Source organism: Sabethes cyaneus, chromosome 1, assembly GCF_943734655.1.
Source record: "Sabethes cyaneus chromosome 1, idSabCyanKW18_F2, whole genome shotgun sequence".
NCBI classification, from domain to species: domain Eukaryota; kingdom Metazoa; phylum Arthropoda; class Insecta; order Diptera; family Culicidae; genus Sabethes; species Sabethes cyaneus.
This window is the reverse complement of record NC_071353.1, coordinates 151,214,772-151,227,535: the sequence shown is the minus strand read 5'-3', so window position 1 is coordinate 151,227,535 and position 12,764 is coordinate 151,214,772. Positions and strand designations below refer to the sequence as shown.

Genomic DNA, 12,764 nt, shown 5'->3' with positions numbered 1-12,764 from the left:
ATCTAAATCTGGTGATTTTATCAAGCTTCAGGCTAATTAATAGCTGCTTTCGAAGCTGCAATGAAGCTTAATAGAAACTTTTTTGCACTTTTGAATAACCAATTTGCGCAATGCTGTCAATTCTATTTTTAGAACGAGAAATAGTTTTGCAATCTACTTTTCCAGTCGCTTAATCAACGCTTCATCAACCTTTATGCAGCCAAAAAAAAATCTATTTTTAAATTTAAAAAAATGGAACGCGTCATTTTTATTTCGGCGTCAACGCGATATTTTTAGTTTCGAATAACTTTAATTCGTACAAGTAAGTAAGCTAGCTAATTAAAAATGCATGTCTTTTTTCCGGGAATTGAACCCACCATCTTTTGATCCACAAGCATTTATCGTGTGATCCGCCCCATTTGCATCTGCAGAACAGACAGTGAGAATATCTTTACACCTGAAGCCTAGCCCGTCTAGCGTGTAGCAGTCGATAATGTCGATAACTGACAAACTTTTGCTGTCAGCCGAATTGCGAAATTCTATGATCTGACAGTATGTGTGCTGTGAGCCGAATGAAAACTTGGTAGAAGTTTGTAAAGCCACTTTAACACCCTTAAGCAGACTGAAAGTAGTTTGAAAGCTGTGAGCATAATGAAAGCTTCCACTCTACATTTTAACACCTTTAAGCAGCCGTAAAACGGTTTGATGTTTATGGCTGTTTAGAAGCAGATTGTTTAGCAAAAAAAATCCGCTCTTAAGCTTTTTTATCAGCTTTTGGAAGAGAACTGGTTTGAAAAACTTAAAGTAGCTTACACATCGCTTATTTAAACACCATTTGAGCGCTTACTTTATGCAGCTTTGATCGCCTTAAACCAACCCGTAAACAGCCATTGCTCTTGCAATTCAGCTACCGTTGTTACTTGGGTCTAAATTTAATTCGAATTTAATGTCCAATTACAAGTTTAAATTTTGGTCCAATATCAAATCTAATACCATGTCCATTTGACATGCAATTTTAAATGAAATTCAAAGTAAAATTTCGTGTCTAATTTCAAGTGCAATTGCAAATTCGTCAATTCTAGACTTTTTTGTTTGTTTGGGTAACAATTTTTTTAAGCATCCGACAACAGCAAGTGTATAAAATGAAAACATAAACTATTGCAGTTAGAAATATACTCGATGCAAAATGCCGCTGCTGTTAAGCCATCTTTTATGTATTTTCTGCACTTTATTAGTCTCTAACAACGAATTGAAACGAACAACGAATTAGGATTAAAAAGAAAATCTCTCAAACTTTTATTTTGTTGGTAGATGCTTGGAACAAAACGTAATCGAGCAAACACATTATGAAAAAAATAATTAATGGTAATATAAAATGTTTCAGTTTTTTTCTCGGTTTACGTCCTGTTTACAAAATTTAAAAGCAACAAGTGTTTTCTCCAATCCTTTACTAACAAAACCTCGTATAATTGAGAAATATTTTCTTCCACGCATCACTAAAATAATTAGGTTCATAATTGTTTTTAATCTTTACTATGGTTGGTTCCTACTAAAATCAGCAATAACATTTATAGAATCAAAACCTGAAATATAAAACTCATTTAAAAAACAAGTTTGAATGATCAGGTTCACTTTAAATTATTTTCTGGTATATTTGAAAGCACTTCGAGCAACACTGTCAGAACGGTGCAACACTGATAAAACGGATTCGATTTCTTTTTTTTGATCACGGTCTCGTACCTAAAGAGATCTATTTATAGACAGCTCTAACAGCAAAAACTGACAACTGACAGAATAAGCTATCGGTCAAATCATATGAGCATTTAAACTACCTACATTCAAGAGTAGTTCTGGTACAGTGGTTAAGAAAGACGATGGCAACGTGTGCGGTATGTCGTGAGTTCAATTCCGACTTGAAAGGGTGCGGTTTTTGAAATTGAAAAAAATGTGTGAAAATCTTTTTCTGTTGCTATTTGTAAATGTTCCCGATAAATAGTTGTACAGTACCGCCCCGCTAATCCGACAAATTTATAGCCGGATTAGCGAATTTTGACTCGATAATCCGACAGTCAAACTGACGTCAGTGTGAGTTTGAAATGTTGTTTTGTTTATTGGCAATTGTAAGGAAAATTGTACCATCCAAAGTGCGATATCGCTCATAAAAGTGTTATTTTGCATTAAATCGTTTCGGTATCTTCGGCGCACTTTTTCGTTATCTTCCAAGCAATAAGTGCGACGAAGAGACCGAAACGATTTAAGCTAAAATAGCACTTTCATGAGCGATTGCGCACTTATTGATTGGAAAATTTTCCTTGCAATTGACAATACATCCATACGTAAACAACTCCGGAAATTTTTGAAAATATTTGTCGTAAGTACGCAATAACTATGTTTTATACGCGGTAATACCAAGGGTAAGTCGCTTAGAACATTGAGGCAGGCTCAATTTAGGGAACAGCTGACCTCATTGATTGCAATTGCGGTACATTCATTTTACAGTTTATGGCACACTGTGACCCACCTTTTTGACATTTAAATTTTGAAATGTTAGAAATTGGCAACCCTGCCAATGTTTGTTAATGTCAAAACGATCAAACGGTCAAGCTGAGCGCAGGCGAATTTGACAGGTTTCACATGAGCAGCACCTCGGCAGCACAGTAAGGCACAGACTGAACAAAATTTCCATGAAAGAGGTGAACGGAATGCTCTCAGCGACTGACCCTTGGGTAATACTCAATTTCGTCAACAAAATACTTTGAAATTCTTAGTAAGTGTCGAAATAAGCGCAAGCATATCAGTCTATTGAGAATAGCAATGAAAATATTATAGCCATGGCAAAAGTGAACATAGTTAGAAGCAGCACCGTGTACCATTTCCATTTAGTTAGAAAGAGTGCCATTCTGACTTTAACGGAGAATCCAAACGAAGGTAGTGTTAGATTGAAAGAAGTCAAGTACAATACGTTTTAATTCGGAATTTTTCGGATTAGCGAGATCCGGACTATTGAGTCGTCGGATTATTGGGTGTCGGATTAGCGGGGGGATACTGTACTATTTTTGACAATAGATCAGGAAAATGTCGATATAGCAGACAGAGGTAAAGAAGTTTTTGTTTTATCAAAATTATTACACAATTTGTTAGAAATATGGTAACAAATTTTGATATAATTTTGTTCAAAACATAACAAGCTTTGTTATATTTTTGCTATCACTGCTAAGCAGTTTTGTTAGAATTTGAGTTATTTTAACCACTTGCAGTAGCTAAATTATAACAGCCGTTGTTAGCAAAAAATCGGTCGAAAAATAACAGGATCAGTTATAATTTTGTTATGCCCTCCTGATCGGGGATACATCACAATAAAGAATTTTCAAGCCAACTAGCAATCAACGAGAAAGGGTGGGATTCCGTTTAATTCTCTTGTAGCTTTGTTGTAGTAGAATTAAATGGAATTTCCCACCAACTTTTTCGTAGGTTCCTGAATTGTATCAAAACTTATTCGAATTGGAAATTATTTCAACCAATCGACGAAGAGTTGAACAAACTGCTGTCTAAGTACCGAGTTAAAGTTATTTTCAATTTTTCAATGGCTCGCATTGAAAATCAATAGTTTTCTATATTTTCCAATTCGATTTTCCGATCCATTGGTGTAACTAGCTTGGAAATCTATTAGGAATTGACTGAATTATAAGCCGAAGCGTGAAAACGTATTACCACTTTGATGACGTCATTTCCAACAACCAATCACGAAGCTAGGATTTCTAGATGGACAAGGTTTCATTATTTCCAATTTTTCACTAGTGCGCACTTAAAAATCAATAGCCTGCTTTATTCGTGTAGATGCGTAGAAGTTTTTCCGATCGATTGGTGCAAAAATATTTAAAATCGATCGGGAAACCGCTAAGCTACCAGCGTGCAAAATCTTTCATTTTTCGTGACGCTCGCATTTTTCGATTTTTTGGAATTACCCTCTATACCAGCTACCTTCCTGAAAGACGTAGTCTTACGTCAAAAGTGGAAGGTTGTTTTCAAGACTCAACCGCCTGTTTAAGGTAGGACTACGTAAAGTTGATGCAATAGAATGCTGGTGCAGACCACAAAAAGCCTGCGGTACTGTTTACCCGTTGTGATTCCTTAACAATCTTCAGGACAATCAGCAGATTTTAGGTAATTGCCAACCACTAGATAGCATTTGCGGGAAAGAATTTCTGGATGATTTAATAAGGAAGGATCCTGGTAAAAAAACTATTTTGCTAAGTGAACAAATGCAATAATTTAAAGTCCCGTATGGCCCTTGGGTAGGTATGAAATGGAGAGAGTTACCTGGAAGGAGCGTACAATATAGTTCTGGCTCTCTCAAGCTCCCACCTAGCGCCCCCACGCAGATCTAGGTCAAATGATGACGGTCGATGGCCTTACCCGGAAATGCTTTATGTTCTTACTGGAGCAGCTAAGCTAGAAGGTGCGAACTAGAGCGCCTGTTCTCCAGGCGAGGGGCGGCTCACAGGCACGTCTGCTTCGGAACGGGCGGCTGAATATGAAATGCTGTATCCCGCAAACTATACCTAAGATGGTAGACCCATCAGCGGGTTGTAGGTATTGCGAACCCCGTGAGGTAGTATACCGAAAAACTCAATTACCACGAATAACAAAGAAAGAAATTCAGGACGGAACAATCGGTATAGGACACGGCAACTCTGTCCGAACTCTCCATGAACCGGCACGGGTTGGCTTGCTTGCTCGAGAGCTGTATCAACTAGGAGTGGAGATCGCTGCTATTCAGGAAGTTCGGTGGCCAAATTCCGGAGAAAGGGAATTCCGTGCAGTAGACTCAGCAAGCAGAAAAGCAGAACATGGAGTCGGTTTCGTAGTGTTGGGAAAACAAAAGCAACGAGTTATTCGGTGGAGGCCCGTAGATGACAGTATATGCGTGTTGAGGATTAAGTGCAAATTCTTCAACTACAGCCTTATCAACTTAAACGCACCGACAAATGATAAATTCGATGATGCTAAGGACGAGTTGTACGACAAGCTTGAGAGGACCTATGGAGAGTGCCTAAAACACGAAAATCATCATCGGAGATGCAAACGCGCAGATCAGGAGGGAGGAATTCTTTCGTCCAGTCAGTGGATGACATAGCCTTCATCTGTCGACCAATGATAACGGTCTGAGGCTCATAAATTTTGCCGCGGCCAGAGGAATGGCCATCTGTAGCACCTACTTTCCACGTGTGAATATTCGGAAACACACCTGGAGGCATCCAAATGGAGACTCTAGGTCTCAAATCGATCATGTCTTGATTGACGGTCGACACTTTTCGGATGTCACCGATGTACGGTCTTTTCGGGGACCGAATATCGACTCTGACCATTATTTCGTAGTGAGTAAGATTCGCGCAAGGCTGTCGAACGCGGCGATAGTTCGCACTGACAGGACGCTGTGTTTCAGCATCCAGCGATTAACGGTAGATGGCGTAGCAGTGCAGTACGCCAGGAAGCTTGACCAACGAATCGCAGAACAGCAGGTAGAATGAGAAGATATAAATGGGCTGTGGAGGAACATTCATGGTGCCATCGAAACAGCTGCGAGAGAGATGGTAGGCTCGACGCGTGGAAGACAGCGTAACAGCTGGTTTGATGCCGAATGCCAGAGAGTGACAGATGAAAAGAACCAGGCCAGGAGTCGCATGCTCATTGCGGCAACGCATCAAAACAGAGAGAGGTACAGTGAGACTAGAGCTACGGAAAAAAGAATCCATCGTCTAAAGAAACGCGAGTACAAGGAGCACGTGCTCGCCGGTTCAGAGGAGCGATACGGCAGCAATGACAAACGGAGTTTCTAAAAAACAGTGAGATGCAGGAATTTTTTCATGCCTGTGATATGCAATGATAGTGCTGGCAACCTGATTACCGACAAAAACGGCAGTAGTAGCCAGGTGGAAGGAGCACCAGACACTGTTGAATGGAGAGGTAAACGCGGAGATCAGCAGGGACAGGATAGGAATTGTAAGCGATGGTCAAGCTGTGGAGCCACCAACACAGGAGGAGGTTAAGAAGGCAATCAGTGAGCTGAAAAACGGTAAGGCTGCTGGGAAGGACGGTATCCCGGCTGAACTTCTAAAAGCGGGGAGCGAGCGGCTGTACGAAGCAATCCACCGGATCATTGTCAGGATCTGAGAGGAAGAACAAATGCCGGAACAGTTATCAGCGCATCCGGACTTGGAGAATTTTGGGTGCGACGCTATAGAGACTACGATTTTTCCGAAATAAGGTTACGCTCTTCAACAAAGTTGAAGAGGCTCAACAATCAACATCTAGCCAGTGGTTATCAGATTTACGTGGGTTGTTTAGCTCTTAGTTGCGCTGTGTTTGGACTCGAAATACTTTCCATTCGCTGGGAAGCGCTGGAAAGAGTTCTGCAAATTATCGGTGATTAGACAAGTAATCGGGTTCTCATCGTAGCATGGAATTAATCGAATAGGAGCTTTTGATTGTACATAAATGAGCTGCACAGTAGTGTTCCAGACAACCGCTCTTTCCCCTCCATGTCTTGTCTCGGCCAGGAATTTTTATTAAATGCCTAAATTTCATTACTTTCTTCTATTCTTTTAATCAAGTATTCTTACCAACAATCAAAATGATCTACAGAAATTCCGTCTTTCGTTTCTTCTCGAACCATCCCCACACGAGCTCGCCAAGGAACGTCACAAAGCAGCCACCCAAGGCAAAACCCAGCGACTGAAATGCGCCCACCAACTGCTCCAAGTTCAGCTTTCTCCGCCGCTCATCTGCCGCGCCCGGCAGATCCACCACGGCAGCATACTTCTCGTCGACGTAATGTTTCACCCAAGCCTGCACCAGTCCGTTGGCGTTCAGCTTCAGAATCTTATCGTCGAACGGTTTCGTGAGACAGGAATTCAGTCGTAGCCCTACGGAGAGCGCATAGTTGTACAGTCGCTGCTTGAGGATGCGGAACTTACGCCCGTCGGGTAGTCGAGCGTTGTCGTACAGAATCTTCTCGTAGTTTGAGATGCGAGCTCCCCGAAGGTGTCCATTACGGATGGCGTCGTCGAAGTGGTGAATCCTCTCCGCTGGAATGATTCGAAGCAGCGGCTTTAGTTCCGGCATGTGGTCGAACACGTAAACCTCCGTCGGGATCAGGAAGATGGGATAATCGTTGTCCACCAACTGTTTGAGGCTGTTTGGCGACGAACGGTTCGGTGATTGCTGAAGAAAGTTGAACAGTGCCTGCTGGTAGACGGTTCGTAGGATCAGGGTGTAGATTATCCACAGGGTTAGGAAAAACCGAGCGAAGTTCCGTCCCGGTAGCTTAAACAGAGATCCACCGAAAAGGGAGTTTATTAGATTCAGGGATGGTGTACGGTTTCGGTGGCCAAACACGAAGTTCTGCACTCGCAGAGGCATCCTTCCGATGACGACGATTGTTAGCAAGCTAGCTGTAATCGTTCCAATGAAAGCTAGCCATAGCGAATTGCTGTAGGGAAGCAGCAGCTTTTCGAATGATGTGTAGGATTCTCCGGGTGACACTATGACCAGCAGTTCCGAGTAGTAGTAATTTTGAGTTAGCGACATGTATTTATGACGGAGGTAGTTGTAGCCGAAGTAGCCGAGGGTGAAATTCATTTCACCCTCTATGACCATTCGCATAGCACCAGTTGACGTTCCGTTGTCGTAGATCAAACCGAACCGTAGTCCATGCGGGACCTCCCGTGGTGCGATGGTGAAGTTCAGTGATGTTGCTAGATAGGCTAGCAGTCGAGCGTCCACGCCGGTTAATGCAGTGATTTCTCCTCGAGAATTAACTTTAAGTTGCATGAAAGCTGAGTACGAATACAGAGCGACATTCAACGGGCATCGATGGATGTTTTCCAGCTTCGCTGGATAGTGTCCATGCGATTGGCGGAAGGCTCCATTGCTAAAGGTGTTCCAAACAATGGGACTAACTTCCTCACAAAACCGAGAAGTATACGGAAAGTAGGTGTACATGTTAGCTCGCTCCGGACTAATCTGGCTAGCGAAAAGTACATTCACGTTGACCGCATAGTTTTGCCACATCCGTTGCAGAATTCCTCGCACAACTTCCTGCTCATCAACAACTTCCATGGACAGCAACACGATCAGATATCGTCCAGCAAAGTTAAACAGTTTGGGACACATATCGGCGAAAATTTCCTCGAAGGCCGGCATGCTGTCAACGAAGAAAACGTTATGGGTACGAGGCCTTCGCATGGGTACAGAAATTCGATTTATAATTTCTACCGGCAATCGGCGGTTGTAGGCCAGTGAACCAAGTGCCTGGTTGATCAGGTCAGACAGCAATCCACTGGATCGTTCGTTGGCGAATTCCCACGAGACGAATACGGTGTAGGCTTGCTCGCTGAAGTCTTCACTACTGGCGACGGCTACGGTGGCTTGCCAGAGCACTTCCACTGGGGATTTCGAACGGCAATCAAGCGGCGTTAGTGATAGATTCAACAAACCAACAACCGCGGCAGTTGTTTGAGTGAACAGTAGAGCTGCCAGTAACATTACGGATGTTGGACCAACGATTGTGGCAGGAGTCCTGCGGTGTTTTAATTTTATGTCAATTGAAAAAAAAGACACGGATAGCCTAGTAATGGAATCCATTGTTTGGCGTGACTAAATTAATGGGCACATTAGTTGGGACACGCGACAAATTGGTTGACACCTTTTTAATGTGTGACACAAGTTGTTATTCAGTTCCAGTGGAATGTTCTTCGTTTTCGAGTTATTTGTAAATGTAGCAATAAGCCGCTTATAGATTTATAACCATAGTCTTTCCAAGAGATTAAGGAATCACAGACGAAAGTAAAAAACATAGGGGTTTTATAGTTTATTATTCCACTCTCCAGGGCGATAGAAAACGTGAAGGAGAAAGAGCGGAAAATAAGATAAGTTAAAGGATCCGCCAATCTCCCTGTTTGATTAAAGGAACAAACTACGAACTTATAACTTTTTCTTCTACCGTGAAAGCACCCAATTCCGATCACCTAAGGCATGATTCATCTTTGAGTCCGTACTGAAAAATATAGCTTTGATATTTATTAACACTGTATATGTCTTTAGCAAGTATTTTCAATTATGTTTCATGGAAAAATACTAAAATACCTAAATTATTTACCGAAAGTTAAAAAAATGCATCATAGTATGATGCATCAGTGCACCTAATTCCGATCATCAATTATAAGGGGTGATTCTAATTCCGATCACAGGTGTATCTAATTCCGATCACGTCATAATGAGGCAAAATACTTTTGTCAACTCGTACAAAATGGATCTGAAATGTATTGCTTTTATGTAGTTTGACGACAATCCCCCTACCAGTCATCTTCTGCTTGCGTTGATGATCATTATTACCATTAGCTTAATATTCATAAAATTTGTGTACTCAAAAGATCGACAAGCGGATTATAAAACTTTCCTCTTCTTTTATCTTTGTTCAACTGTTACAATTGCAATAAAATTGGGTCACTTCGACGTTTTCATAAAGCTTTGATCATAAATAATAGTAAAAATCAAATCAGAAAGGTTGTGTTCCAGACATGACCGCGTAGTTGGTGTAGAACTACGTGAGGCTGGTTTTCGCGAAGAAACCTCGAATATTAAAGAAAACTTTTTACACCATATTGGTATATGTGTAGCGTAAAGTGAGAAAAAACAAACAATATAATAATAATATTATCTTGCTGTACCGTTTTTATGGCAGGTGAGCTATTTTGTGATATCAAAAACGAATATTTTTACCAGTGCCATAATCGGAGTATTTCAGTATAGAAATTTGCCTCACGCATCCAGCTATTAACAAAGTTCTAGGAGAAAACTTAAGTCTTCAAAATAATATGTTATTGTTATATTAAAAGAACACGCATTAATAAGATAGTTCATAAGTGCGCTGTCGCTGTCGCTTGTTTGCAGCGTTAGAAAAGCAAAACGACTGAGCCTTTTAGTTGACCAGCAGCCGCTAGTTTAATAACCCGATCAAATGAATATATCAAATTTATAACAGGATGAGTTCTAGATAGTAAGTATTTTATAACAAAGCCTCCTTTGCGTTTTGTTATAAACTTGGTCTCGTTAGCAGTTGAAATAACTAAAATTGTAACAAAATATGCTTAAGGCATATCACAAATATATCAAATTATGATATAATTTTATCTAGTTTATATCCATATAAGTAACAAAAATCAGTATTCTGTCTTGCTGTATAACCAAATTGTGACAAAGGTAGAAACATTTATTACAAAGTTTGATAGAAATATCAACTTGAGCAACAATTCTGTAAGATTTTTGCTAGAATCATCTGATCAGGAAGCTAGACGTCACATGTTCGAATCTCGACTGAAAGAGTCAAAGGATTTGTAGCACAATTGTCCCGTATTCTTACACGCTACGAAGTCTGTCGTATAAAAACAGGTCAAAATTCCAAATCAGAATGTAGCACCTAGGCTATATAGGTGCTTTGCAGTAAGCAAAAAACACGCAAGTTTATTTTGCTTCTTTGTCTTGAATCAGCAGCAGCCACAAGCTTGATGCTTGTGAAGATGCAGAGGATTCCCTGGTCTTTATTAGCAACAAGTATAAGACTAACATTCCTTCCCATCCCACCAGGACCTGCATTCGGACGTGGCCGGCGTTTGTATTGATCAGCACGCAGGGACCTGGTAAGGTTGCACAAAAAGGAACAGTGTGCTGTCATGCTTTTTCCAGCCATCATTTTGTAATTTTCATCGGTCCTGGTCAATAACGGAGTAGCAGCACACGGGCGGAATCCTATGCTTGTGCCTATGCTTATGCTTGCTTATGCTAATCAGCACAAGCCACAAGCTTGGTATGTGTAATGGTCGTCCGTGCCTGGGAAGCAAGACCATCGTACGGAAAATGTATGGAGAATTTTTAGCTTGAAAGCTTTCGTTAATTTTCACTATTTAGCGATTGGCAAACAATCTTTTCAAGAAAGCCATACAACTGCTACATCGTTTATGATCAAAATCCGTTTGAAATTGGAAGAGCTATTAGCGTTCAAAATCTTTCATTCTTTCGTGACGGTGCACAGTGCACAGTGGTCCAAACAGCGAAATACGTGATCGTGTGATATTACGCCAAAACGAGAAGTTTTTCGCATATAGTTTCTTTAGGAACATTTCTTGGTATAATAAGCCCCTTCTTGTGTGAGACATCTTTGGGTGATTAATTCCCTTAAAAGTGAGATACGAAATTTATTTTCTCGTACATTCAAGATACAGGTTTGGTACTTTCGACAAAGTTGTAGTAAATATTAATGCAAACAACTTTGTCAAAGATACCATACTTGTATCTCTTCATGGAAATTATCTACGAAGCGTTATTCGTGGACAAACCCTTTAAAACAGTTTCTAAACCCTTACTTATTCTGGTCAAATTTTACGTGTTCATAGTGTTCTAGAAAGTTGTTTATCTTGCTAAAATCAATGTTTTTGTAGAACATTGTTATACGTGATTTTCTAAAGTTTAGGAGATTTTGAGCTTTTTTGATGAAAAATAGTACTTTTTTGAGCTTAAATATTTCCCAAGGTGGCAAATGATGGCAGATCAAACAACTCGTACTTAAAAGTACAACTTATTGCTTATTTTATTTTTGGCTTGAGTAAAGTTAATTGTTAACTGCTTGTTAATTCGTGTTATCTAATTAATCTTTCTGTGACTGTTGTTGAAATTCGGCCATTTGGATTTCAACCATTCGTGATTCGACCATTTGTGTTTCGGTCATTTGGTACCAGCCCATTATGAGTGTGATCTTTTGAAAAGACACCAATCCAAGGTATTGAACAAAATAGACTTAAGTTAGTTATTTGGAAGTCTTGCTCTTATTAATCGCGGCAAATAATTTTAAGTCTACATTCATTTTCGACTCGAAAATAGGCGAAAAAATGGCTGGTAACTCAACTTGTTAGAAAGAAATTGTCAACGTAAACAAAATGGCGTTTATTGCATTCGAAGTACATTTTAATTGTTCTATAAACATGACTGAGATGGATTTTTAAAACAATTATAACTTTTGAGGATACAAACGGATACAGACAATTGACACTTGCTTTTAAAGGTTTTTTGTTGTACTTTTAAGTAGGAGTTGTTTGGTCTGCCACCATTTGCCACCTTGGGAAATATTGAGGCTCAAATTAGTACTATTTTTCATCAAAAATGCTCAAAATCTCCGAAACTGCGGAAAATCGCGTATAATAATGTTCTACAAAAACGTTGATTTTAGCAAGATAAACAACTTTCTAGAACACTATGAACACATAAAAGTTGACCAGAATAAGCCAGGGTTTAAAAACTGTTTTGAAGGGTTTGTCCACGAATAACGCTTCATAGACAATTTCTATGAAAAGATACAAGTATGGTATCTTTGACAAAGTTGTTTGTATTAATATTTACTACAACTTTGTCGAAAGTACCATACCTGTATCTCGAATGTACGAGAAAATAAATTTCGTATCTCACTTTTAAGGGAATTAATCACCCAAAGGTTTCTCTCACAAGAAGGGGCTTATTATACCAAGAAATGTTCCTAAAGAAACTATATGCGAAAAACTTCACGTTTCAGCGCTATATCAAACGATCACGTATTTCGCTGTTTGGACCACTGTGCGGTGGCTTAACTCCAAATTTTGGTTGACACCTATGACGAAGATGACGTAAGACGTAGTCCTACGTCAAAAATTTCGATAATCCTACCATGTTATCATGTTGCAATCAATCCTAAAATC

The 12,764-nt window shown here is 39.9% G+C and overlaps 1 protein-coding gene across 1 annotated transcript; it reads right to left on the bottom strand.

Annotated features, from left to right (window-relative positions):
* Positions 1-6,618: 6,618 nt before the first annotated feature.
* On the bottom strand, positions 6,619-8,526 carry LOC128746451 (uncharacterized). The gene is made up of 2 exons (XM_053843498.1): positions 7,938-8,526; positions 6,619-7,874 (listed from the first exon to the last, which is right to left on the bottom strand). The coding sequence occupies exons 1-2, from the start codon at positions 8,524-8,526 to the stop codon at positions 6,619-6,621; spliced, it is 1,845 nt and encodes a 614-aa protein (XP_053699473.1).
* Positions 8,527-12,764: the final 4,238 nt, after the last annotated feature.